Below are 27,143 nucleotides of genomic sequence, written 5' to 3' on the forward strand. Positions count from 1 at the left end.
GCCCTGTTCATTACTCTCTGCCCCAGCCTCACCCTTCTAAAGGCAGTCAGAACCCCCAAACTTTCCTCTGTCCCTTCTCACTAAGGGCTCCCAGAAACACCCCTCACTTCCACCCACATGAAAGCACATACACATTCACAGTTCTTACACTTCCATAATCCATGTCACCCACACGCCCCACGGCTACACACAGGCTTTCTGACCCTATAACTCCCCCAAGAATTGTTGCATCCACCCTCCCATTTTTCTCCAGTATACCCTCACATTCACACTCACACACACACACACACACACAGTCTTTGACAAATTTCACATGAAGTGTCTGTCACACACAAGCACGACTCCCCTCCCACATGGGATTGTACTTGCACACGCAAGCAACTTAGCACACACACTGAGGTCCCTGGAGCACGCACCTACCCAACTCCACGGGTTGCATGCAATTCCCGGGTGTGCACAGACGTCCGCACACTCAGATGCGCACATGCACACACACACAGGCGCGCACACACGCATGCACACACAGCCCCCCTGCCCCCCCGCAGCCCAGCTCACCCGCACCTTTGGAGTCTCCAGGGAGGCAGACCTGGGGCAGCGCAGAGCTGAGTCCCCCGGGACCGGATCGCAGCGCCTGAAGCGGGAGCGATCGCGTCCGCCGAGCCTGGAGCGTCTGACCCTGCACGCGCTGCGGCGGGGCTGGCCGGGAGGGGCCTGAGGGGCCTGCGCGGCCGGAGCGAGACCTGCCGCGGGAGCGCTCCAGGACCCGGGACAGCGGAGCTCCCGCCTGGCCCCGCCCCCGACTGGCCCCGCCCAGGCCCGCCCTGCCCCCAGCCCGGCTCCGCCCCGCCCCGGCTCCGCCCCGCCCCCAGCCCGGCTCCGCCCCGCCTGGCCCCGCCCAGATCCGCCCTACCCCCAGCCCGGCTCCGCCCCAGCCCGCCCCGCCCCCGCATAGCTCCGCCCCCATCCCGGCTCCGCCCCCGCATGGCCCCGCCCAGATCCGCCCTGCCCCGAGCCCGGCTCCGCCCAGCCTGGCCCGCCCACGCCTAGCTCCGCCCCAACCCGGCTCCGACCCGGCCTGCCCCGCCCGGATCCGCCCCGCCCCAGCCCGCCCCGCCCCCAGCCCGGCTCCGCCCCAGCCCGCCCCGCCCAGATCCGCCCTGCCCCGAGCCCGGCTCCACCCCAGCCTGGCCCGCCCCCGCCTAGCTCCGCCCCAACCCGGCTCCGCCCCGCCCCAGCCCGGTTCCGCCCCTCCCCAGCCCGGCTCCGCCCCGCCCCAGCCCGCCCCGCCCTTCATCTTGCAAATCCCGTGTGCCCGCGCCCTAGCCCCGCCCATCCTCCATCTCGGCCACGCCCCTAAGGACCCGCCTACACACTGGGCCCCGCCCCTAAAACGCCCAGCCGCGGGAAAAACCCGCCCCAGCCCCGCGCTGACCCCGGCAAACGCTGTGCCCCTCGCTGCCCGCGGCTCCAGACAGTTTGCTCTTGACCTTCCCTAACTCGGACCCACCCCGCCCCTAGCCGGGCCTCCCGCCGCCCCCCACGGGCCGCGCCCCAGCGCCCTCCGGGCCCGCCGAAGCCCCGCCCTCTCGCCCCGCCCTCCAGGGGCGCGCGCGCGAGCACCCCTAAGTGCCGGGCCTCCCGGCGACGGAGAGTCATCAGCGAGTACAGCGTAAAAATCCTTGCCCCGGGCCTCTCTGGCGGCGCGAGGGCTTAAGACACAACCCATGAAGCTGCCCGCACCACTGCAGCCTGAGGGCAAGCCCCAGCCAGGGGGCTACCCACACGGCGCGGCAGCCCTCTCCTGGCTCCCGCTGCGCCCCTCAGCAGTGTGCTTCAGTCAGTCCTCCTGTTCTGCTCCCCACTCTGTCTCTGGTGAATCCTCTCACCACCCCCCACCCCAACACCACTGGCCTGTGCCCCAGTTCTTGTATGCATAAATAAATAAATCTAAAAAAAATCCAAAAAGATACTGGAAAATTAAAAAAATAAAAAATCCTTGCCCTGGTGGACTTTACGTTAATGAAGAGACATTAAATAAGGCAAACATGCCATGTGCGAGAGGGCAAAAGCTGCGAGGGAGAAATGAGCAGGGGAGGAGTTCGAGGCCAGGGCAGGCAGTGAGGGTACAATAGAAAACAGGGTGGGGAGGGCCTCCCCGGGAGAGTGACATTTGCCCATCAGCTCCATTTCAGCTGACTCCCAAATCCTTCCGGTCCTCCCAGGATCCTGGGGGACCCAGCCTCCCTTCCATAAGCACCCACTTTCCAACTCCGCATCTGTTCCACCTGGAAGTGCTAAGAAGTTGTCTTTGAGCAGGCTTGCATTTGTGTGCCCATTCACGGGACACTTACTGAGCACCTACTATGTGCCAGCACCGGGTGACTTCACCCATTCCCAAGTGGGAATCCGGCAGCAGCGCCCACCCCGAGTGACTCACAGGCCTGGGCAAGGAGTGGGTGTGCAGGGAGACAGACGCTGCTCCGTTATTCAAATATGTCATCCCGGCCCTTTCCTTCCAGCACAGCGCAGTCATCTTCATTGGTGCATTTTCTGCTCTTGTGCCTCATTGACTGTCTCTCCCGGGAGACTGTGGGCTTCGAGCGGGAGGGAGCCTGTCTGTGCTGCTCATCTGCCCCATGCTGACAGGGTCTTCCTGTGGACTCACACCCGGCACCCAGCAGGTGCTCAGTGCTTTTACCTGATGGAAATGGGGTGCAAAGTTCCCATCCCTGCCACCAGGTGGCAGCAAATGACAGGCCTTGGTCCGCCCCCCCCCCCGCCCCCCACAGGGGAGTTGTGGGCAGATGGGATCCGGGGACCTCTCTCTGCACCTTCCATGCCCCTCCCCGGCATCCAGGAGCAGGATGCACAGTGCACAGAGCACGTTCACACAGTTAGCTGTCGCTGCAGCAGGAAAGGCACAAAATGACCTCGGGGGTGATGTCCACACCAGGAAGGATGTGTCGCAAGCCTTGTAGCTCCCAAGGCTGCCCCTGGCAGGTGGGTGTTAGTGTGAGCCCAGGCGCCGCTCAGAAGAGCTTATGGCTTGTTGCGTCGGGCAACACCGCACGGACAAAGACAGGGCGTCGTGGAGCAGGCTACATGATGCGGGATGCTGCTGAGAGCAAGATCCTGCCCGTTTTTATTGACAGACTAATCACAGAGCATCAGCTACGTGCGTTAGGAGGACAAGGAGAAAGGGATGGGGGACACTCAGGAATGTCATCTTGGGCTTGAGGGGACAGGAGTCTGCTGACCTTGTTACCCACTTGGTGACCGAATGCTGTAATCGAGACTAGACCCCAGACCCCCCGCCACGGTCCTAATCTTATCAACAAGGCGTCCACTGATCAGCTTCTGGGGTCCCTTGTCATACCTTGGTCCTCGGCCCCCCGGGCGTTCCCGGTCATACTCGTGATGTATGAGTGGGGAGTAAGTTTATGCACCTGTCCTCAGCCCCCCCGGGCGTTCCCAGGCAAACCTCTTGATGCACACCCTTCCCAGGGGGATCCAGCTTTCTGCTCTTGATGGGTATGAAAGGCGCCTTGTAAGGTTTGGCTCCTATGGCTGACTGACCGGTTCTGAAGGGCAGATCTCGTATAGGATGCAGAACTGCGGGTAACCAAACTGGTGGCTGAACAGGCCACTTAAGTCTAGCAGACCCACAATGGCTCTGGCAGGGCATCTGCCTGTTTAACAGGCGCCCAGAATGGGAGCCTTCTAAGTGGGTAAGTCTGGCAGATCTTGGGGGTCCTCCTCAAGCCTTGGGGCTCCGACAGCTCAAAGTGAAAGTTGGCCCTGAGAGGCAAAAGTGGGAGGGGGTTCACTCGTCTGGGACCATCCACTCTCGGGCACCAGGCCGACACTCCCGGCCACCCCAGCCCCACATGTGCCTCCTTTGCCACAGAAGGTGACAGCTTGGGGGAGCAGGAGCCAGCGTGGGAGAGGCAGGAGCAGGGCCAAGAAGAACCAAGGGGAGCAGAGGAGAGGCCCGGAGACTGCTGGGGAGGCGCCAGGCTTCCTGGCTACCATCAGGGCCTCCCCCGCACCCTCCCCACAGCTGGGTGGGGGGAGGAGGACAAAAGCTGGGTGGGTTCAGGGAACTGGAAGTGGAAAATGGGGCCCAGAGGGGAGTTCTCACTCCCAGCATCCTCCTCCTCCAGCCCAAGGGAAGCGAATTAATAATAACACCACCTACCATGTGCTACCTATTATGAGCTCTGTTCTACTCATTATTCCTGCCACTTCCCCAGTTCCTGTGGCACTTGCTGTACCCGGCACCCTTCTAAGTCTTTGAAAACGTGCATTCAGCAGCGACTCCCCCAAAACAACCCCTCTAGTGAAGAAAATGTCTTGGAACTCCACAGCGGTAGAGGCTGCACAATGCACTAAGTGCTGCTGAACTGTCCACATTGAAATCGTTTCTTTTATGTGATATGACTGTCACTTAAATGGAAAAAGAAGCCAAACTTTTAAGGCCAAAACCATTTTATTTTATTTTATTAAAGAGTTATTTATTTATTTATTTATTTATGCATACAAGAACTCTGGTACAGGCCAGAGGGGGTGGGTGAGAGGATTCACCAGAGACAGAGTGGAGAGGCCGATCTACTGAGACACACTGCTGAGGGGAGCAGCGGGAGACAGGAGAGGTCTGCTGTGCCATGTGGGTCAGCTCCCTGGCCGGGGTTAGAACTCGGGCTGCAGTGGCTGCCGATAGCTTCATAGTGCTGTGTCTTAACCCCTTGCACCACCAGGGAGGCCACACAACCATTTTAATCCTCATCTTAAAGACAAGGGCAGGCCTCCCTGGTGGCGCAAGGGGATAAGACTCAACCTATGAAGCAATCCTCTGCAGCATGAGTTTGATCCCCGGCCAGCCAGGGAGCAACCCACAGGGCACAGCAGACCTCTCCTGTCTCGCCCGCTGCTCCCCTCAGCAGTGTATTCCAGTCAATCTGCCTGTTCTGCTCCCCACTGTCTCTGGTGAATCCTCTCACCCCCCACACCTCTGGCCTATCCCCCAGTTCTTGTATGCATAAATAAATCTTGGGAAAAAAAAAAGACAAGGGCACAAAAGCACAGAGATGTTGAGGAACTTGCCCAAGGTCACACAGCTAGTAATAACCTCAAACCCTGGCTTGGGTCTCCAGCGCCTTCTCTTGGACAGCCCCTTCCCTCCCAGGGCTGCCAACTGAAGTGCCCAGATGTGGCTGCAGATTTCCAGGCCATGAGGGGCCTTGGCAGGGAGGCTACGCACAGGTGCATAGGTGGTCACTCCCCTCTAGCTGGGGGCCCCGGTCTGGGCAGAGAAGGCTCTGGAGGTTTCTGATGAGGGAATAACACACGATGTGGCCTTTGGGTCTGGTTCTCTCCCCAGGTGGCACGTTCTCTGGGTTCACTCACATTGCCACGGGGGTCAGGGTCTCAGATCTGCGGGACATGGAGGCTGGACTGTGCACACCCCAACACCCAGAGGTGAGGAGACCACCAAGCTGGATTCCAACCAAGGGGCTGGGCATGTGCGGGTGGGACAGGACTCCCAAACTCAGCGGAGCGACCCCATGGGGCTCCCCAGCTCAGCCCCCGGGCCCCAGCTGCCCACCAGCACCCCCAGGCCGCCCCTGCCTGGGAAGAGGCCAGGGTCGGGGGCCCAGGCCGAGCCTCTGGAGCCCCGACGCCATGGGCAAGGGCCCACGTGCAGCTCTTTAAATCTAAATTAACCGCTGCTGTGAGCACCTCATCTGCTCATCCAGGGACCAATGAACACGATGTGGAAATGCCGCTGCACAGTGGCACTCAGCGTCCACGCGTGGCTCAGGCCCCGGTCTGTGTGGGAAAGCCCCCTCCTGGAAGGCAGGGTCCCTGGCAGGGCTGCCCTGGAGACGCCCCACACCAGTGGGCACGGGGTGGGGGGGCGGGCAGGGGTGGGGTAGCGGGGAGGGCAGGGACCCCAGGCTGAGAAGAGAGTTGCCTGGTGTTGACTCACCAGTTCCCAGGCCCCGTCCAGGCAGGGATTAAGCCCCAGCATGTGACCCCAGAAAGGCCGGAGGGCAGCCCCAGGCTGCTCACCCATCCCAGCAGGAGTGCTGGCCCTCAGCAGAGAGACTGGACACCCTTCCCTCACCCCCGCCCCCCGCCCCCGCAGACCCAGCCCTAGGAGGGCATATTTTAAATCATAAATAGCAAAGCACGTCACCTCCTGGGGCTCACCAGGCCTTCCTTTTCTCACTGCACTGCTGAGGCTGCCTTCCTGGGGAGCCCCACGGACCGCCCCCCATCCCATCCACCCCTCCGAGGACAGCGGTTTCGACTCTGATGGGCTTTCAGGTATCTTGTGTCTTTACTATGGGGTTGTCCGTCTGTCTGTGCTTCCAGGCCTTTCCCTCCCCAGGCAGCCCTCTCCCCCGAGAACAAGTGGCTGCCTCTTGCCAGCAAGCACCCCATAAAGGGGCGGGGATTCCTGGGAGGATGGAGGAAACCTAGGGGTCTAGCTGGGGGGACAGATCCCCTTGGGCACAGGGGGGATCTCAGGAGAGAGGATGACGGGGGCCCCGTCCCCACACACAGGCCCTGACCTCCTCAGCCTGGGTCTGGCCACTTGCCGCAGTGTCCCTGGCCCACTCCGTGTCTGTGTCTGGGTGATCCCCCGCCCTCCTGGGTACCCCAACTTCCCAGCACTTTGTACTCACTATTGTCCAACCTTCCTCCCTCCCCTCGCTCCCACCCCTGGTCTTCCCTCACCTTCCGTGGGGGACAGATGGGGTGCGGCTAGGCTCGGATGGCAGGGGCTTGTCTTTGTGTTTGTTCTTAGCGCGGGGTTGCCATCCTGGGCCCCATCCTGGGCCCCCCCCCTTCAGGCTGACATTTCATGTCTGGGGCATCATTTCCTGAAAAATTCTCTGGTTCTTCACCTTTGGGTGCCAGCGGCACCACCATGGGACTCTCCCGTCACAACTCACCAGAGGGCACCGAGAAGTGCTTTGTCGTTTGTCCATTGTGCCTCGAGGAAGTGTGGGGGCGGGGGCCTGGCACGTGCTCAGCACTCAACAAGAGCTGTTGCTGCTCGTCGTCAGTACCTGCCTCGCTCCACCGGATCTTTCAGAACCTACGGGGCAGGGGCCAGTGCCCAGAGTTTGCAGGCGGGGAAACTGAGGTTCCCCTGTCCCAGGGTCACACAGCTGGAAATAGAAGAGCTGGGATCTGAGATCTCAACTCACTGGCTTCTCCCCATTTTACATATTGAGAACTGGGGTTCAGAGAGGTTAAGCCCCTTGCCGGAGGTCACAGAGCTGGGTGCATGGCTGAGCCAGGACTCAAGCCCAGGTTGGTTTCAGTTAAAACCAGATCGATGCTGGGCCTCCCCTGGTGGCACAGTGGTTGAGCGCTGGGCTGCGAAGCTGCCCACAGCCTCTGCAGCACCGGTTCGATACCCAGCTGCTGGGCGAGGGTCCCACATGGCGCGCAGACCTCTCCTGCCGCCCGCTGCTCCCCTCAGCAGTGTACTTCGGTCCTTCTGCCTGCTCTGCTCCCCGCTCTGGCTCTGGTGAATTCTCTCACCCACCCGTGCTTCTGACTGTGCCCAGTGCTTGTATAAATAAATCTTTAAAAAAAGAAAAACAACCAGATCGATGCTGTGTTCTGTCCCTGAGGCCTGGGTCGCTCATCACCCAGGTGTCCCAGCTCAGCAGGGCAAGAGGTCCTGACCCCCTGACCTGGGCCATCCCAGCTGCTGGCGCATCCTGAACATTGACTCAGAAATGTAGCCCCACCGGTCAGGGCAGTGGAGCCTGGGCAGGGCCCTGCTGGGCAGGGCGGGAGGAAGCAGCCCTGAGTTTGGGCTGGGCAGCCTGTCCTGCGGTATCGGGGCCTGGCAGGGCCCGACCGGCCCCTCCCAGCCCACTCCCTGCACTAGCAGCATGACCTCCATGCTGGGCGGCCGCGGCAGCCTGGCGGGAGTGTCCAGGAGTGGTCCTGAAACCAGGCACCCGAGGTTGTGTGTCGCGGGTTGTGCAGGAAGCAGCAGGCTTCGAGGGCCTGGACTGCAGATGGTCTGAGCGCAGGAGGTGGGTCAGAGCGGACCTGCCTCAGGCCAGGCAGGGCTGCCAGGCCCCCTGCTGAGATGGGAGTTAGCCCTCAGAGGCTGGGTGCTGGCGACCGGCCAGCGCGGCCAGGGGCCCAGGGCCTCAGATTGGCCACAGTGCAGCCTCCGCTCAAGGGCTGCACCAGGATGCCAGGCCGCGCTCAGCCGCCCAGGTGCACACTGCCTCCAGGCTCATCCGCAGTGTTCCCCGGGGCGGGCAGGGCTCCTGGCAGGCAGGAGGGAGGTGGCTAGGATGGGGCAGCCTGCCAGGGGCCCCAGGTGGGTGGAACACCAGGCAACATTCTTGGGGCATGAATCACAGGCAGGCAGAGTGGGTGAGTCACGGGGACCCTCTCCTGTCCCTGCAGCCCGGGCCTGAGCCCCAGGAGGGCCCTGGGGAATTCAGCGGCCCCTGCCTAGGGTAGAGTGAGTCAGCGCATCTGGTCTGGAGGGCAGCATGATTTTCCATCCCTCCCATTGTTCTGCGAGAAAAGTAAATATGTGTTACAAAACGGGGTGAAGCCCGGCCAGCCCCTCCTCTCCCCTCGGAAGGAAGGCGGGGAGGAGGGTCCCGCCAAGCCCGCGCTCGGCCAACACCACGGTCCCTGCTGAACCCCATTTCCAGATGGGGAAGCCAAGGGTCAGAGAGGTGAGGGCGCCCACCCAAGGTTCCCCAAGCTGGGGCCACAGCAGAGCCGGGATTCAAACCTGGGGCCGGCCCTTCTCTGTGCTTCTCTGTCCACCCCTGCGCTGCTCAGGCAGCCCGGAGACCACCTTCAGCCCCGGGGGCGGGGCTGGTTAACACGCGGATTCCTGGGCCCTACCGAGACCTGCCTCACGGGCCTGGAATCTGCATTTTAAAGAGCCCCCGCTGGAGGCAAGGCCACACCTCTGGAGCCGCCAGAGCCAGAGAGGCCCAACCTTGGCGGACGGCCAGCCCCGCCTTCCTGTGAGGGGAGGGCTCTGCCTGTCAGGCACAGGGCTCCGTCCTGCAGCCTCTCCTGCACTGGGGAACGCAGTCCTTCTTGTATCAGACACACGGAGCCACCTGCAGTCAGCGAGGGCAGGCGGGAGGCTCCGGCTGCTGGCCGGGACAAGGTGCATGCAGGCGCCCCTGAGGAAGCTGGCCGCCACCTGGAGCTGTCCCGGCCCAGCTGCTGAGAGGCGACAGGGTTCAGGTGGCCTGGTTGCCAGGGAACTGACAGCCCCGCAGGTGCCATCCCTGGGGTTGCCCAGTAAGCAAACGCCTGCCCTGGCCAGGCCCCCAGCCCCCACCCTGGGGGATGAGTCACTTGGCATGAGGGTTCCAATCAAACAATCCCATCTGCCCAGAGGAGGATGCACGGGGCCGGGACAGCCCTCACACCCCACCCGACGGCCCTCAACGCGTGTCCTGCCCACGTGCATGCACACGCACACACACACACATGCACACACTGCTCCAGCTTGGAGCCAGCTTGCAGAGGGTGCCTCCCCTAAGTCAGCTAATTCCCCCCAAAGCTCTGGGGCAGCTGTGTCAGCCAGCGGGAATCCAGGAGGGTGGAGCAGGCGGGTGGGGGGCCTGGAAGAGCTCAGGGCCACCCTGTCCTTCCCCCGGGACAGGAGATGAGCGCTCCCCTCCCCCGCGGGAGGGCGGCCTGCTCCCTGCAGTGGGGTGAGCCTGGGGAACTCAGGCCGAGGAGGCTGGCTTGGCGTCAGCCTCAGTAAACACAAAATGGCAGCAACACAAGGGACGGGCTGTTACTCAGCAGCCAGCCGAGGCCAGCTGGCCTGGAGGCCCCCCGGAGCTGAACGCCACCCGTGGCAGTGCAGGGAAAGGGGATGTGCCCGGGAGAAGCCTCTTGCGGTCAGGGACGCCTGTAATTACTCCTGCTGCCCACGAGCCTGGAGCCCCCAGCCGTGGATCCCCCCTTTATTCAGCGTACTGGCCTGGGGGTGGGGGGAGTGGATCTCACCCTACCAGGGCGTTGAGGACAGCGGAGGCTCAGCGAGGTAGAAGGACTTACCCACCTTCACACCTCTGGAAAGGATGGAGCCAGGACCCCACCTGGTATTTCCTGGGGGGCCTCCCCTCCCTGTCTTTGGAGTCGAAGGAGACTAGTAACACTCCAGCCCTGACTGCCCCAGCGCGCTGTCTCCACTCCTGACCCTCCGCAGCCTCCGCTCGGCTCAGCCTCTCCCTGCGCACCACACCTCCCCGCTCTTGTCTGCCGAAAGCTCCTGTCCAGGAAGGGAGCCCCACAAAGAAGGAGGCTATTGCCACGGAGCTTGGGGGTGCTGATAGCAGCACCAAGGGGCAGAAAGGAAGGTTCTTGGGGAGTTGGAGAAGTCTGAGGGCTTTTTTTTTTCCAAACGGAAAAAAGCCATTGAGGAAACAACCCACTACATATTAAAATGCAACCCAAAAGACACTTTAGGAAGTGAAGATAAACAAAAGTAAACCCAAAACACTCTGTAAGGGGGCACTCTTGCCCTCCCCTCACAGCTTCTTGTGGATCTTTCCAGGAGTTTTCTGTGCATGTTGCCTCCCTGCTCCCTGCACGGTGCCCCATGTACGTCTCAGAGACATTCCCTGCCTGCCTCTCCTTTTCCAGGTGCAGGGTCTTTCCAGATTATTCCACCACTCCGCGAAGGCCACCAGCTGACTCCCTCCCCAGAACCACTGAGCCGGTGACCTGCCCTCCAGGCAAGAGGCCCCCACCCCTTACCCCTGGGCTGGGCCAGAAAGGAAAGGGGAAGAGAACTGTTTGCAGGCAGAGAGGAGCAGGGGGAGAGCCCCAAGACATGGAAGTGTCCCTGCTGAGTTCCCTGGGGGCTGCAGGGAAGGGTCCACAGGTGGCAAGCTCTGTGCTGAGCTGGGGCCCTGGCAGATGTCAGGTGAACACTCCCATATTCTGAAGCCCCGCCCCTCCCTAACACAGGCTCCCCTTGCCTGCTGGCCAGGAGGAAGCCGTGGGTGCCAACCTCAGGTCTGGGGAGGGAAGCCCCCCAGGGTGGAGGGACTCACAGACTCAAGCCCTAATCTGGAGCTGAGGGGAGAGGGGAGGGACAGGAGCAGGTCTGCTTCTGGTTCCCCACCTGAGAGGCTGGGGTCCTGCAGACCCCTCACCCCTAGCATCTCACAGAGGGGCCAGGGGTCACCAGGGGACTTGCCAAAACTTCAGATTCCTGGGTCCTCCCCACTCACCCCCAGTTGGGATGTTGGGGTGTTGGGTCCCAGAATCTGCATTTTAAGGACTCCCCTGGTGGTCCTGAGGCCTCAGAGCACTGTGTCCTGCAGGGTCCTTTATCCTTTTTAGGTTCCCCAACACCTTTTGAAAATTTGAGGGTTACGGTTTTTGAAATTATTATTTTTTCTAAAGATTTGTTTATTTATACAAGAACTAGGGTACAGGCCAGAGGCGCAGGAGGGTGAAAGAATTCACCAGAATCAGAGCGGGGAACAGAACAGGCAGATGAACCGAAGACACTGCTGAGGGGAGCAGCGGGCAAGACAGGCGAGGTCTGCCGCGCCATGTGGGTATCTCCCTGGCCGGCCGGGAATCAAACCCACGCTGCAGAGGCTGTGGACAGCTTCACAGCACCGCACTCAACCCGCTGCGCCACCGGGGAGGCCTTTAAATTATTATTAGGCTACTGAAAGTTCTGGTGAGAACCAGAGTTACTAGGGCAAAAAGGCATGTGGTAGGAAGCCCACCTAAGGGCTGAATGAGGACCTGCTGATCTTATCAGAAAACAGCTGTTCCTCGTTACCTGCAAGCCCGGTTTCCCTCTTCCCATCCTATAAAAACCTGCCTTCCCCTGACAACAGGCGCGGCTTCCCCGACCCCCACCTTGGGCCCATGAAGTTCGCCCGGGAACACAATAAAGCTCCCTTGTAAACTTATTCTGTCGTCCTGTCTTTCCCTCCTCGTATTCCCCTGCAGAAACGTTCAGATACATCTTCTCCCCTCTCCCAAGAGGAAGGCCCTTTGCTGTTTGCTTTGTATTTTGGGGGGTGGGTGTGCTTCCTGTTTCTTATCAGTGTGGCCGGGTTCAAGTTCAGCTGTCCCGAGCAGGCAGCTGTGCTGGGAGAGTGTTGATAGGTAGTGAGTGAGTGAATGAAGGAGCCGTGGTAGGAAAGAGCCCCTTCCTCCAAAAATGCACCCAAGGACACACATTGGAAAGCCGCTGTGCAGGTATTTCAGGCCCCTGACGCCCACCTACAGATGTGCCTTGAGAGTATGGTTTCCTAGTGTATCTGCTACTTGTCACAACAGCAGCCCTTGGCAGCAGGGACAGGAGAGCCTCAGGACACTGGTGTTCTCGGCTGCTCTGGGGTCAGGGCCAGGAAAGGCCCTGGGGAGTAACTTTCCCACCAACCTCCCTCTTTTATAAGTAACAGACCCGAGGGATGGGACTGGTCTGAGGACAGCTGAGCTTGAACCTGGCTGTGGATGCCCAGCGGGGGGCTGAAACCGTTTCCCCAGTAGACGTCATTGCTCCCCATCTGCATCCACTGGCGATAACTTATCTTTGGTGTCTCCCCTGACGCTCAGTGTTCCTACTTCCAAGCTGGGCTCAGACTCCCCAGCACCGTCCAGAGGGGCCCCTCCCAGCTGTCAGGACCCCACTGGGGCCTGACTCAGTTTATCGTCTGTGCAACTGTTGCCTGCTATAGCCTTGTCCACCCTGCACGCAGCAGATCGGGCCTGACCTGGGCACGCATGTGCACGCAGCACCACCTGGCACAGGTGCACATCGTTTAACCTACACACGTGCACCTGTTATCACCTGGCACAGGTGCACACTGTTTAATCTGCACATACAGAACACATGCTGTGGAAGTGCGCGGATCTGTGTGGGATCCAGAAGCTCTGGCCGGTTAGGGTCTTGCTAGCACGTTGACTCCGGTTGCTTTGTCTGGCCCCCCGGGCGCCATGATAGTGATGCCAAACCCTGCACGAGGGGACCGAGCGCTGTGCTGGGTGCTTGCGTGAGCTGCTTGCGGGACGCCCTCTCCTCCCTCTGGGGCAAGGCAGTGGTTATCAGTTTGACAGAAAAGGAAACTGAGGCTGGGGCCGTTCAAAAGCCTTCCAAGAGTCAGCTGATCACGGCAGAGGGGGGACTTGCAGTCAGGCCCGCAGGTGCCCAGGACATGGCCTTTTCTCAGTTGCCGCCCACTCTGCTCCCGGCGGAGAGGAAGGGCTGCCCAGGCCGTCGGTCTCAGCCGCACCTGCCGGGGGCCACCTGCGGACCCGAGCCCCGGCCGCGGGGCCAGGGCAGGGCGCTCGGCCGGGCGCGCAGAGCCCGGGACGAGGGGGGCTGGGTGCTCGGAAAGCGCCCGCACCCGCCCGCCAGCCCAGCCTCGCGAGGGGGGCCCGGGGTGCGGGCCGAGTGTGTCGGGACGAGTCCCGGGGTCCCCACGCCCACCCGGCCCGCCGAACCCCCAGGCCCGGCGCTCGCGGGACGCGCCTGGAAGCCCCGCCCGGCGGCCCCGCCCCGGAAAGGTAAGCGCCACCTTCGGGGAGGGCCGGGGCGCGGGCGCGGGCGCGGGCGGGGTGCGGCGGGCGGCGGGCGGGGTGCGCGCCCCGCCCCCGGCGAGTAGTGACCCCGCGCGGCCGCCGCGCGCCACTCGGGGCTCGGCCGCCGCTCGCTCACCTGCGCCGCTGCCCGCCCGGTGCGCGCGGGCCCGTCCGCGCCAGTGCCCAGCCCGCGCCCCGCGCCCCCCGCCCGCCGCCATGAACTCGCTCTTCAGGAAGAGAAACAAAGGCAAATACAGCCCCACCGTGCAGACCCGCAGGTGAGGGGCGCCGCGCGCCCACCCGGGGCACCCGCGCGTCGGGGCGCGCAGGCCGGGGCGCTGCCGCGGGGGCACCGCGGGCCTCCAGGGCCGCCGGGGCCGGGGAGCTCGGCCGGGGGGCGAGGGGCGTGGAGGGGGGCGGCTGAGCTCCGGGCGCGCGACGCGCGGGAACACCCGACACGGGCCACGGCGGGCCGGGATGCCCGCGCCCCCGGGGATGGGGTGAGCCGGGGCGCCGGCGGAGAGACAGGGTGTCCGGCCCGCCTGGAGAACTCGCGGGGCCCCGGGAGCACGGAGGGCCCCAGAGGGCGGGGGCTGAGAGCGGAGGACCTCCGCGGCCAGGGTCGCCCTTGGGCCGCCAGCACCTCGGCGCGGGGCGCAGGCTCTCCAAGGGGGGGTGTGGCGCCGGGGCGTCAGGGAGCGCGCTCTCGGGCTCCCGGGGTTGGGAAATCGAGCTGGGGCTTGGTGCGGCTCAGCCTGGCTCCTGGAGAGCTCACAGGTGCTCCCGTGCCTGGCGTCAGGGAGGCGAGAGGCGGGGGAGGTGCGCTGTGGGCAGAAGGGGGTGCCACCCGCCTGGCCCTTCCAGGCACCCACCATCCCGGGTACAGCGCCTGGGGAGGAACCTGTGGGCGCCCAGCCGGGTGCGTGGGGGCCCGGGTGGGACCATCCCTGCCCCCCACCACCCAGAGGCATTCGTGCCGGGGTCCACGCGCATGGGCAGTCTGGCCCAGTGATTTTTCAGGCCCCTCCACCCCCGAAACTGGTGGCGTCCCTGAGTGTGGGTTCCCAGGGCGGCCGAGCGACATGTCCTGATGTGTTTGCCTTGAGACGCAGCCCACGTCGGTTTTGATAAGCCTAATGTATTCACTTAATAACCGGTTTAGGGGAGCCTCCTGGAGATGCTGAGATTGAGGGAGAGGGCGGGACCCCAGCTGCCTTGCCCCCCCATCACCAAGGAAATGTGGGGGGGACAGCCAGCAGAGAGGGAGAGCTTCAGCAAGCTCTGCCCCCTGGGGGCTTCAGGCAGGTGGGACTCGGTGGCTCCCACCTGCCTGGGAGTGTCCACCCCGAGGTGCCCTCCACTCGAGGCCCTCTCCCCCCCTGAGCCTCTCCTCACTCACTCCCAGGCCCCATGGAGGCAGCGGCCTCTGGGACTCGCACCCCGCCCCTGTGGTCCAGCCCTGGCAGACCTGTCTGACAGGTGCAGCCAGGCCTGGCTCTGGCAGAAGGGAGGAGAGGGCCCCAGTCCCCTGAGCGCCAGCTCTCAGAACCCCACTGCCCTGTGCTCCCCCCACCCCAGGCTGTTTCCGGCAGAGGCGTGTCTTCCCTTCCCCTTTGAGCTTCCCGAGACAGCCGCTCCCTTTCACGATCCCAGCTCGGGCCCCAGGGCCGCCTTCCTCTGAGGCCGGGTCCAGCTGGCTCTCCCTCCCGGCTGGGGTCCGGTCCAGGCCCGGAGTTGTGCAATCACAGGCGCTGAGCCAGCCACAGGAGACTGTTTTGTTCTCCCCACCAGGACTCGGGCCTCCAGTCCACACACGCGTGTACACACCCGCCCCATGGGCCGGGCTGCCCTGTCCTTCGAGTCATAGGAACCCGGACAAGCTGGGGGTGCGTGGGCTTTCCTGGCAGAGGGGAGGAAGGAAGGTCTCCCATCCTTGACATCTGGGGGCGCACTAGGGGGTGGCAAGGACATGGGGTCCTGCTGCCTTCCTACTCCTGATCCCAGGCAGCCCCCTGTGCCCTTGGCTGGCAGCCTTTGACCCCAGGTCCCCACTCAGAGGCTCTTCCTCCTGGAAGCCTTCCTGACACCCTCCCTAGCAAGGAATGACACGTCCCTTGGTCCCCGCCATGGCCTGGCCCAGCCTCAGCCCTGAGTAGGTGCCAGGCATCCCCTCCACGGTCTCACCAGCCTGGCTCCCTTCCTCTTGACGGGGACAAGTTCATGGAGGGATTGCAAGGGGGGCAGCCCGAGCCCATTCTCTCCACGCGAGCCTCTGTGATGTGTTTTTATTGCAGTGGAGACAGTGCAGACTATGCGAGTCTAGCTACAGCCTCCCCTGACAGGCCACGTTTTTTCTTTTTACATTTGAAAAGGACAGGTCACTTGGGAGGAGAAAGGAGAGGAGCACCTGTGAGCTCCCAGGTGGGCCCTCCTGGCACCCATCACACCCTAACAAGACTCCCCCAGCATCCCCAGGGCCCAGCACGGTGGCATCCTGTGACTCTGATCATGGGGTAGCTGGTCATGGGGTGCTGATCCCCAAGTGGTTCTTTCTGACTTTTCTGGGGGCTTTGCTAGCGAGGGTCAGTGGGGTGGGGAAGCCCCAGGCTGGACACCGGAGCTGGCCTTGCTGTCTGCTGTGGACGTCGGGGGTGGTGTGGTGCTGGGGACCCCTGTGTGTGGAGGAAGGGCCGCCACCACCGTCCCTGAGTGAGCTGGGAGGAGTTCCGACTGTGGGTACATTGGCGCCCTACTCAGAGACCCCCGTGAAGAAAGCTGCCCCTCCCTATTTGTCAGCCTGTCAGCAGCTGGAACTGGAGGGCCCGGCAGGGTGTGAACCCCGCTGCTCTCATGGTTCAGCTCACTAATGACAGGTGTGGGAGCAGTGTTCACACCTGAGTTAATGACAGGGTCAGACCTGGTGCGTAGGTCACGGGGGTCAGCGTCCAGCTCAGCAGGTGGGGTGCGAGAAGGACCCCATGGCTGGGACCTGGGTGAACTGCTTGCCCCCTCATGCTGTTTCCTTGACTGTGGAGTAGACAGAAACACAGCACACGCCTGCTGACACGAGGATGAAATGAAATAACTCGCGGGAAGGGTTGAGAATTATCGGAGGCTTGCACCCACAGCCACCGCGGTGGTCATGTAGACAAGGCACCTACTGTGTGCCTGGGATTGGCCTGGAGGCTGAGGGATAGGCTGTGACCTCGCCACCCAGGGCTGCGAGAGAGGGTGTGGAGGAGATGTTGGCGGTTCTCTGCCCTGGACGGAGTTCTGCTGAGTCATGAGTGTGGGTCAGGACTCTCCAGAACTGGACAGATGAGGTCTCCAGCCCTGTGGGTTGGAAATGCTGGTCTGAAGTGAGAGCAGCTGGGGTCAGGGTGGAGACCTGGGAGATCAGGGAAGACTTCCTGGGGGAGGTGTCCAGCCTGTCACATCCTGGGAAGGTGTTTGACCTGGAAGAGGGAGGAGCGGAATGATTAAGTCCAGCTCTGGGGTTAGGTTGATTCTACCTGTTAGATTTTGGGGCAGATCTTTGGCCTCATTGAGCCTCAGCTCCCGCCTCTGTGAAATGGACCAGTGGAGCCCCTCGTCCTAGACCACCTAGCAGCCCGGCCTCACCTCCCAACCAGGCAGGGTCCTGCAAGAATGATCCCCCCATTCTCTTGGGGGACTCAAGACTTTGGAGGCTGGTGAAAGGGGCATGTGCCCCTCTGGAGGCCAGCTGGGGGGCCCCGAGCTTCTTGATCATTGAGGACACAGGGTTTGAGGTCACGCAGGTGTGAGTTCAAGTCCCAGCTCTGCCTCCCGGGCTGCGTGGCTCTGGGCAGGGCATATAATGTCCGAGTCTCGGTTTCCACATCCGTGAAATGGGATGAAGTAACTCCCAGCTGGCGAGGCGTGGGGTGGGGGCTGTCAGTGAGAAAACACGCAGAAGGGCCAGCCAGGTTAGAGTAGATCACAGCAGCCAGAATCAGATGGTCACAGGCCGTTGAGAGTGACTCCATGCCAGGCCCCACGCTCACCTGGCTGCCCGTCAGGCCTGTCCCACCTACAGCCCCGGTAGGGCAGGAGGCCAGCTGGCTCTGATCCTTCTCCCCCTGCATTGAAGAGACTCCACCTCTGGCAGATCCCTGCAGACTCACACCCGGAGGAAGGGCCCTGTTAGCAGAGCCATCTCCTACCAGCAGTTGGGCGATGTGGACCTGAGTGATCAGCCCAGCTCAGGCACCTGCCCTGTGCCCAGCACGGCCGTGGGCCCCTGTGCTGCCAGGCTGGACGCGGGGCCATTTCATGGATGGGAACACTGAGGCCAAGAGTAAAGGCACCCACCTGGGTCACAGCCCAGATGGCTCAATCAGGGACTCGGGGGCCCCCGGGGAAGAACTAGGTTTCCCCACCCTCACCTGGCCTGGTGGCAGCCGTCCCCATGACTGCCCCAGGCCAGCTGGTGGAGTCCTTGGCTTCGAGTTGCCTGACTCCTCCCAGCCACCCTCAGCTCCTCTCTGCCTCTGCCCTCACTTGCCCAGCCTCCCCTTGGCAGAGGGAGTGAAGGCTGATGAGTGATTCGGAACAGCAGCAGCTGAGTGGCCTTATTGGGGCAACTGTCAGGGGACCTGGGGTCTGGGACCCGGTGGGGGGAGGATTAATCCACATTCTTTGGGCAAAAGGAGGGGCAGGAGTGCCTGGGGGGTCTGGTTCTCAGAGAAGCTGCCCTTGAGGCATTTCCGAGGCTCCTTGTCAGGGAGGGATACCCGGGTGCCAGCGGCAGCTCCTCTCTGCTCAGGGCACCTGTGCCCCCCCACCCCGTCCTACTTCTGCCCCTGGGCAGGAGGAACTGTCTGCAGGACCCTGCCCTTTGCCCCTCCCCCACCCCCCTTCGAGCCAGGTGCCTGGGCACGTAGCAGCCTCCTTGGGATCCCGCCTCCGCCTCTGTCCGCAGCGCCTTCTCCCATGGCCGCCGGGGAGGGCTTGGCAGGATGCACATCTGGTCTTGCCCCCTGCCCCTCTGAAGCCCAGGCCCCCCTCTGTTCTGAAGCCGGTGACAGCAGCACACCCTGGCCCCCCCCACCCCGCCCGCTGCCCCGCCACCCCGCCTTTGCCCTGTTCCTCCTGCTGGAATGCTCTTCCCGACCCTCTCCTGGCTGCTCCTTCTCGCTGTCCTGGGGGACACCCCCCCTAACCTCTCCATTGTTGGGTCCTCCTTTGTCCATCTTATCTCAGGGGGGGCGGGGGGGCCTTTTGACTTTGCAGTGGCCAGATTGTCTCCCAACACTGTGCTGAATGAATGAGGAGGCTGAGCCGCGGGAAGGGGGTGCTGCTAAGATTCTCCTTCCTTAAACAGCACAGGGGTCACGCTGGTGTGTACACACACCCCACCCTCTTCACCCCAGTGGGGCAGCAGGAGGTCTGTTCCCTAGAAAGGAATATGAGGGCCCAGCAGAGTCCTGTTGCCCCCTCCCCGCCCTCAGTGCCCCTCTGCACCCCCATGGAGACAGCTCAGAGCTGGCTTAGGAGGACCCTGCAGGCCCCGGGCAGCGGGAGAGAGCTCAGCAGCCGCCCAGGGCTGGGCACCAGGACGGGAGGCCCCAGCCGTGGGCTCTGGAGGGGGCACCTGCCTGGAAGTGGGTGTTCAGGGGCCCGCAGGAGTGGAGGAAGAGAGGCGCCCAAGGCCTGGCGGGGGAGGTGTGCGCCCACCTGGGCCAGCCCGGAAAGGGTCACGAGGCAGGAGCAGAGGCCGAGACGCTGAGCACCCTTATGTAGGGTCTAGAGACATTCGGGGTCCCGGAGGGGCCCTCGTATGTGGAACACAGGGCAAGCATGGGCCAGAGACCAAACCAGTAACAAACCCTGACACCTGACTGGAGAGCTGAGGGGTGTGCAGGGCAGAGCTCACACCCACCCGGTGGTGGTGGCGGGTGTGGGGTGGTGACAGCGCCGAGGGGGTGACCCTGCTCCTGTGACTCACACACAGTGCCGTGAACCAGTGTTACCTCAATTTTGAAAAGAGGAAGGAGACAGCCCGACAGCTCTCTGGGTGCTCCAGTCTGTGGGGAGAAAGGTCAGGAGGCCGCGGGCCTGGGTCCAGGACATCCTGGGAGCTCGAGGAGGGCGCTTCCCCGAGACAGGGGCATCGCAGGCCGAGCGGGGTGGCTCAGCAGGAGCCGGGGCACAGGAGCCGGCCAGCACGACGTCTCCTGCGAGAGAACCGGCCGCGGTTTCCCGATCTAGCCTTGGCTCACTGAAAAATCAAAAGCCCCCGTTCGTGTGACACAGCCCCACATGGGGGGACGTTCGGAGCCCGCTGAGTAAGAGCCCGGCAGCCCCCAGCAGCTCCCCCAAAAGGGGGTGTGAAGGCTGACGCGCAGTCACGTGTGTTTATGGCCCCGACGCCGTGACCTCTCGCCCTGTGTCAAGTCGGAGCAGCTGTGGCACCTGGGCGCGCAGCTGGATTTGCAGGGAGGCTCCTGATGGCCTTTCCGTGAGGGGAGGGTGGGCAAGGAGTGGGAGCTGCTGGCTGAGAACCCCGGGGCCCACCTCTGAGTCAGGTCTGCCGGGCAGGGCAGGGGCTTCGGGAGGGAGAGGCTCCCAAGGCCAGGAGCAAGGGTGGGGAGCCAGCAGGAAGGTCCCAAGTGGAGACAGATGGAGAGATTCGGGGAACAAGAGGGGATGCTGTCGGGGGAACAGGGAGAGGCGTGAGCTTGGCACCCGAGGCCGGCCCCAGCTTGGCACACCTGCCCCCAGGTGCTAGTGTTGTCCTCCTTAGGCACCCCCTCTGCTTCTCCTCCTGGGGGCTCAGTGTAGTCCGCACACAGGGGCTCCCAGCTGCTCTGCCCTGGCCCTCTGAGCCAGGAACAGGGGATGGGCTGGAGGCACCCCTGGGAGGCCACTCAGCCACCCTTCTGGCCAGAGGGGTTTTGTCAGATTTGTAAGAGAAACACCCACCCCCCAGCCAGCTGCCTGGCAGCTCTGCTGCTGCCCACCGCGCCCGGGAGACTGGCCCGCAGAGTCCTTGCTGCCTCCGCTGCCCGGCTCAGGCTCACAGAACTTCGTGGGTCTTCTCTGTTCTCCATGTGGGACTTTCTTGGTTCCAGGTGGAAGTCGAGGGAGGGCTCCGAGCCTGCACTGGCAGGGCCCAAGGTCCAGTTCTGCTGCCCCGATAAGGGACTGGACTCCTACACCCCAGAAGATGGGCAGCCAGCCCCCATGCTGGGGGGACTGACGCCCACGGTGGGGACAGAGGACTCAGTGGGTAGAGCTGGAGCCTGGGCAGACCCCCTCCAGGGTCCATCCACTGTGGCCCGGTCAGCCGTGGCCCAGTGCGCTGGGCTGCTGGCCGCCTGCCTGTCCCTCACTGGGCTTCATTTCTGGTCGCTGGAGCGGAAGCTTCATGGAGGCAGGGCTTAGGTTGCGGGGCAGTCACTTGTGGGCCAGAACGGTGTGCAGTGGACAGTGTTGGAAGGTCTGGGATGGACCGGAGGGGTGAGTCACGCCTCAGGCATGCGGCAGGGGCTTAAGCAGAGGCTGCTCCCCTGTCCTTGCTGGAACCTGATGGCCTGATGCCCCAGAGCACTGAGCTGGTCAGTGCCCTGTCTCAGCCTGGTAGAAATCTCCAAGACCCGCCCTGGTGGTACTCGAAGCGGCTTGAGCTTCCTTGTGTACCTGCTACTGGGACCCAGAAGTGCAGGCCTGACACGGGTCTGGGGGTGAGGTCCTCGGGAGGGGTGGAATCGGCCAGGGTCATGAAGGGGCTGTGTGTGCTCGGCCTCCCTCGCAGTTTGGGACCCACCAACCCGGTCAGTCACTGGGCGTGGAGGAACTGACTCTAATTCCCAGGGGCGTTTCTAGCAGAGAGTGTCAGTCAATGGGCCAATCAATCCGGTATTTATTGGGTGCTGCCTGTGTGCTGCTTCCTCGTAGGACTTCCTTCCTAGAGATCTGGGGATCCTCCTCAGTCTCGTCCTAAGACGGTGACACATACCTGAGGCCCATTTCCTGGCTCCCAGCCCTGCTGCCCAGAGGAGGAGCTTGAAAAGCCAGCCCCACCCGGGCAGAGCAGTGGCGCTGGAGTCCGGGGTGGGGCCCAGCCTGGGTTCCCTGCGCTGGCCCTGAGGGCCACAGCCGCACTCACACCATCGCCTCGCTCCTTCTTAGAATTCCAGGGGCGTCTCTCTCTTCAGCAGCGGTGCTCGGCATGTCCCCTCCATTCCTTGTTCTCAGCCTCCCTGTCCTGCTGCAGCGCAGGGGTGTGTCTTACAAATGGCCTAGAATTGGCTTCGTTTGGTTTTGTGCAGTTCTGCACCATGTGATGGCGTTTGGTCAAGGGTGGGGAGCAAGCAGGAAGGTCCCAAGTGGAGACAGATGGAGAGACATGCCCCATGTCCCTGGTGCAGGCCAGGCCCTGCGTGGAGCCCAGGTGTGAAGTGAGCTGAGCCCAGGTGTGAAGTGTGCTGAGCCATCGGTTGTGCGGTTACACTCTGGGGTGTTCACAGAGCAATGAAACACCTCACCACACACTTTGCGGCGCGCACCCCGCCATTAGGGGCGCCTGGCGTATTCTCACCCGAGAGTCTTATCTTTCAGCAGCCAAGTTTAACTCATTCGCGTTTATTGTAATGATTGATGTGCTTGGGCCCACCCCCCTTTATTGTTTGGTATTTCTTATGCATTATGCGTTCTATTATGCGTTCCCTTTTTCCGCCCCTCATTTTGCTCTTTTCCTGCATCTCCTGGAACTGGGCTGTAGTTTCACAAGTTAGAAGGCCGACTGGGTCAGAGTGGATGAAAATCCCTTACCCAGACGGGCCATTCCTTCTAATTATAGTTATTTGGCTGCTTCCCTTAATCCTGCCTATTAGGCTATAAACATTGGGACAACAAGGACTTACTCATCTCTTGGGGGGGCCTCCTGTACCCCTTGATTCCAGGTCTTGCATAGTCTTGGGGCTCAGTAAGTGTTGAATTGAGCGGATGATTTATAGCACATGGACTACTGCTGTCTCCAGGGCCTGTTCATGGAGGTGGCCTGTCCCCGGGCCTGCAAGAGGGCAGAGAGACCAGGTGCGGGGATGGAGATGAAAATTGATTCAACAATTCATTGACTATCTAAAAATGCTGAAAATCGGGCCTCTCCTGGTGGCGCAGTGGTTGAGTGCTGGGCTGCAAAGCTGCCTGCAGCCTCTGCAGTGCCGGTTCAATCCCCGGCCACCGGCGAGGGTCCCACATGGTGTGCAGACCTCTCCTGCCGTGCTCGCTGCTCCCCTCAGCTGTGTACTTCGGTCCTTCTGCCTGCTCTGCTCCCCGCTCTGGCTCTGGTGAATCCTCTCACCCTCCCGCGCTTCTGACTATACCCAGTGCTTGTATAAATAAATAAATAAATAAATAGATAGATAGATAAATAAATAAATAAATAAATAAATCTTTTTTAAAAAATAAATAAATAAAAATAAAAATGCTGAAAATCTAGGAGAGCACCTGGTGTGGCAGCAGTACCGGGGCAGATACTATCCTGCCCCTGGCCTGGCGCCCCTGCCCCACCCCGAGGTATCTGCTGTGAGAGTGGGGACAGTGGACAGGGCGGAGGGAGCAGGTGTCAGGCACCCCCAAGGGCGCAGCCCGGGGTGTTTGCTCCGTGCCAGTTCCTTCCCTGCCAGAGGCTTGTTCATCAGGACAGGGTGGGAGTCCCTCATGGTGATGTGTCAGCTTGATGACTCAGCCTCAGGCACCCCCACTGGTTGTTACCCAGCACTGGGATTAATTGTCCCGACAGAGATGCCAATGAGATACACAGCACTGTGCACCCTGGCTATGGCGCCCATCTCCCCGATGTCTCCTGGTCACGTAGTTTGGTGTTGACGTCCTCCTTGTTCTGAGGAGGTGACTCTGTGGCTCGCTGCTTGGGGTCAAACATGGACACTGCCACTTTCCAGTTGTGTGACCTCAGGCAGGTTTCTTAACCCCTCTGAGCCTCAGTTGTCTTCATCTGGAAAATGGGGAGATAGGAGCTGTGGATGAGCTACAGTACATCTGCTTGATTCTGGACCTACTTGCTGAGCCCCCAGCCTACACAAGACCTGGCATCAGGGTCACAGGAGGGCCCCCCAAATGAATACATTCTTCTTGCCCAAGTCTACAGCCTAATAAGCGGGATTAAGTGAAGCCCCCACTGGCTTGAAGGCTGCCCCCTCCAGGGCTGTGAGAGTCCCAGTTCGAGGCCTGAGTAGGCTGGCGGCCAGGTGGGCCCCGGGGCAGGTGCTCTTGGTGCTAAAAGTTCCCGTCTGGCTGTCTCTGGCCGTCATCTTGGGTGCCTGCTATGTGTGCCCTGCGCCAGGCGCCAACAGCCTGCCCTTCAGAGCAGTGAGCCTTTGCTTCTCTGCCTGCGTTGAAAGAAAGTGAAGACTAGGCCCACCTGCCCCCGGGTCTGGGTCACCGGAGCCTGGGAGGCCTGGCTGACTGGCAGAGGCTGGGCAGGGCCAGCAGGAAGCAGGCCCTCTTGGGCTCTGGGAGGGGTGAGGCTGCTTGCAGGAGAGGTGTGCACTGCTGTGCGTTCCAGACATTCCAAAGCGAATGTTCCCCCCACCCCTGTGCACCCGCTGAGACAGAATTTACCCCAAAAAGGAAGCACAGCAGACGTGATTGGGGACGGATCATGAGCACTGACTCAGGCCTGGGGCAAGGGAGCCCTGGCCACATGGGACAGGCCGTCCCCACCAGACATGCCCCGTGTCCCCAATTTTCATCTCTGTGTGTGGCCGACAGGGGACAGTCCCCTGTCCTGGCAGGCAGGGCGCACTGGGGGGTCACTGGGGGCTGACTGTTCCCCAGGATGTCAGGTTGGGGTCAGCTTGGAAGGAGGGAGGGCTGGGGAGTCAGCGAGTGTCCTGCGCTGGGGACAGGGGTACTCAGCTCTGAGGTGTGGGGAAGGTACCTCACGCCCAGACACCTGCGCTGTTGGGCATAACTGGGGCCCGTAGACAGGCCTGGGGCGGGCGTCTGGCAGCCTGCGTGTCTGGGGATGGTGGCCGGGAGTGAGGGAGTGACCGTTGATTAAGAGTCCCGGGCGCCAAGCGAGCAGACAGGTGGCCGGCACCCCAGTGTCTGCCTCATGATGCAGGCCCGAGGGGCCGGGCCACTGCCAGCTCAGAACCAGACATCCCGGGGCCCAGAATCACCTCGCCCGGCATCACCCCATTCCTGACACTGCCCCTGAGCTATGCTTGGAGTGAACAGGGGTGCACCGTGGACGAGGTCTCTGGCTTCAGGGACGAGGCTTGGGGCACGAGTGCCAACTCTCGTCGAGAGCGCTGTGGCAGAGCCGTGAAAATACACTTGAGGCGCCTCGGGTTAAGAAAATATAAAAGGTCAAGTTCACTGGCTGTGTTGACTTTTTCAACCATGGTTACTAGAAGGATTCTGGCTACAACCACAGCCCAGGCTTAGGTGTGGACAGTGCGGCCAGGAACCCAGGGCCATCCCTCGGGGGCGGCCACCCCACGGAGCAGCGATGTCTCTGCTCAGAGCAGGTGCCGCCCCCGGTGTGGGCGAGGAAACAGCTCCCACTGCCTCTGCTGTCGCTGGGCCCAGCTCTGTGCCGGTGGCCGCGGACACGCCTGTCAGCAGTGACAAAGGTGCAGTGACCCCAGCCTGCGCCCGTGGCCGCCTCACCCAGAGAACGGCGCGGGGTCACCTTAAACTATCTCAACCCTCTGGGATGGAATCTATCCATTTTTTTAAATTTTATTAAAGGTTTTATTTATTTTATTTTTGCATAGAGGAACTGGGGTGTCGGCCAAAGGTGGTGGGGCGGAGCGGGGGGTGGTGAGAGGATTCACCAGAGACAGAGTGAGGAGCAGAACAGGCAGATCCACTGAAATCCACTGCTGAGGGGAGCAGCGGGGAGACAGGAGAGGTCTGCTGCGCCATGTGGTAGCTCCCTGGCCAGAGAGCGAACTCAGGCCACAGCAGTGATAGTGCTGAGACTCAACCACTAGGCCACCCCTGGTGACCTCCCTAGGCCCTGGAATCCATCCTTATTCCTGATTCACAGACAGGAAAACTGAGGCACAGAGAATAGCTGGGCTGCAATAGCTGGGCTACACCCGTGGGCAGCCCCAGAGTGCCAGCTGACCCAGTTTCCCTCCCTGCAGGCAGGATAGGGAAGAGGGTGCTGTGACTTGGACCAGGAGAGCTGGAGGGGGCTGCTCAGGCGTCCGGGGTGGGGGGGCGGTCTGGGTCTCTCCTTGGGTCTGGAAGCTGGGGAGCAGCTCCTCTTGGAGTGGCTGAGCCAAGTGAGGTGATTGGACTATGGGCAGGGGACTGAGCCTTGACCAGGGTGGGCTGGAGGTGAGGCAGGAATAAGACCCCCAAGGCCGTCCAGGTGGACATTTGGGGCTACCCAGGCCGTGCCCAGGAAGCGTCCTGTGTAGGACTGGGGCGCTGGGGCTGTGGCAGGAGGCGAGCTCTGCTGAGAGCACTCGGGAGAGCGGGCGGGTGAGGCCTGGCAGTGGCCGGCTGTTGCTCTCTGACAAATGGGCAGCTGCTGGCTGGAGAGGCGAGAGTCGGGGTGCAGGGAGACGGTTGGGGTGGCTATTGCGTTGCTCCAGGTGAGACCACGGAGGCAGAGGGAGGATGGAAGCAGGGGAGGGTGAGGCAGGGCTGCTGTGTCTCCAGGTTCGGCTGGAACAACCGGGCGGACCAGTCCTCCCCACCCCCGGCTCTGCGGTTTCCTTCCTGTGGACATGGGAGAGTTCTTTGAGCAGCGAAACCCTGGTGGAAACACCCTGTACCCCTCAAGTCCCCAAATCCACCGGCTCATCCTTAGGCCAAACTCCAGCCAGTGCGGCTGGCCCAGGCTGGGGTCCCGGCCGCCCCGGGGGACTCACCAGCCTGGTGCGGGCCTAGCTCTCCCTCCAGGGGTGGGGAGACATTTCCAAATACTGAGCTTGCTTCTGAATTCCCCGGGCGGCGACACCACGAGACATGGCGTCTGGACTTGCTCAGGGAGCAGCGCAAATGGCGTGGGCGGCCAGGGCCTGTTTAGCTCCCTGGTGCTGGCAGCTTCTGACTCTGGCCTGCGCTGCCCCTCTCGTCAGAGCCCAGGTCTCTGGGGGTGACCCCGGGGGAAGCAGAGAGCCTGGGATCCCTCCCATGTCCACACTTTCAAATAACCCCTTCCCCAGCCTGCACCAGGACCCCCGTTTCCAGATGGGGAAATTGAGTCTCATAGAGGCTAAGGAATCCGGGCCCCTGCCTTCAGTCGGTCAGCCTCCCGGCAGTTCTGCCCCTCAAAAGATGGTAAAGGGTCAGGGGGCCCACGCAAACACAAGCCAGAAGAGGTGACTGCGGGGTGGGGCAGGGGTCCCCTGAAGTGACTGTCTTTGCCCACACGGAGCATCTGCGGTCGCTGGGTGACCCGGTGCCACCTCTGTCCCAGCTTCTCCAACTGGCTCATGGGCTGTCCTGGGCCACACGCGGGCATCACGCGGCCCGGGGCTTGGATCTCCGCTCCCCCCTCTGCAGCTGCGAGTGGCCACCTGCAAGGCGGCCAGGCCCTGGGT

The 27,143-nt window shown here is 62.2% G+C and overlaps 1 protein-coding gene across 1 annotated transcript in view; it reads left to right on the forward strand.

Annotated features, from left to right (window-relative positions):
- The first annotated feature begins 13,747 nt into the window (after nucleotides 1-13,747).
- PPL (periplakin) overlaps nucleotides 13,748-27,143 on the forward strand; it is a 36,668-nt gene continuing 23,272 nt past the window's right edge. The window contains exon 1 of the mRNA XM_037507645.1: nucleotides 13,748-13,865. Coding sequence (XP_037363542.1) covers nucleotides 13,804-13,865 — 62 coding nt within the window. The 5' untranslated portion in view covers nucleotides 13,748-13,803. The remainder of the gene's footprint in view (nucleotides 13,866-27,143) is intronic.

The sequence above is a fragment of the Talpa occidentalis genome, unplaced genomic scaffold (genome assembly GCF_014898055.3).
Source record: "Talpa occidentalis isolate TD23 unplaced genomic scaffold, MPIMG_talOcc4v2.1 talOcc4.12, whole genome shotgun sequence".
Taxonomy (NCBI): Eukaryota; Metazoa; Chordata; class Mammalia; order Eulipotyphla; family Talpidae; genus Talpa; species Talpa occidentalis.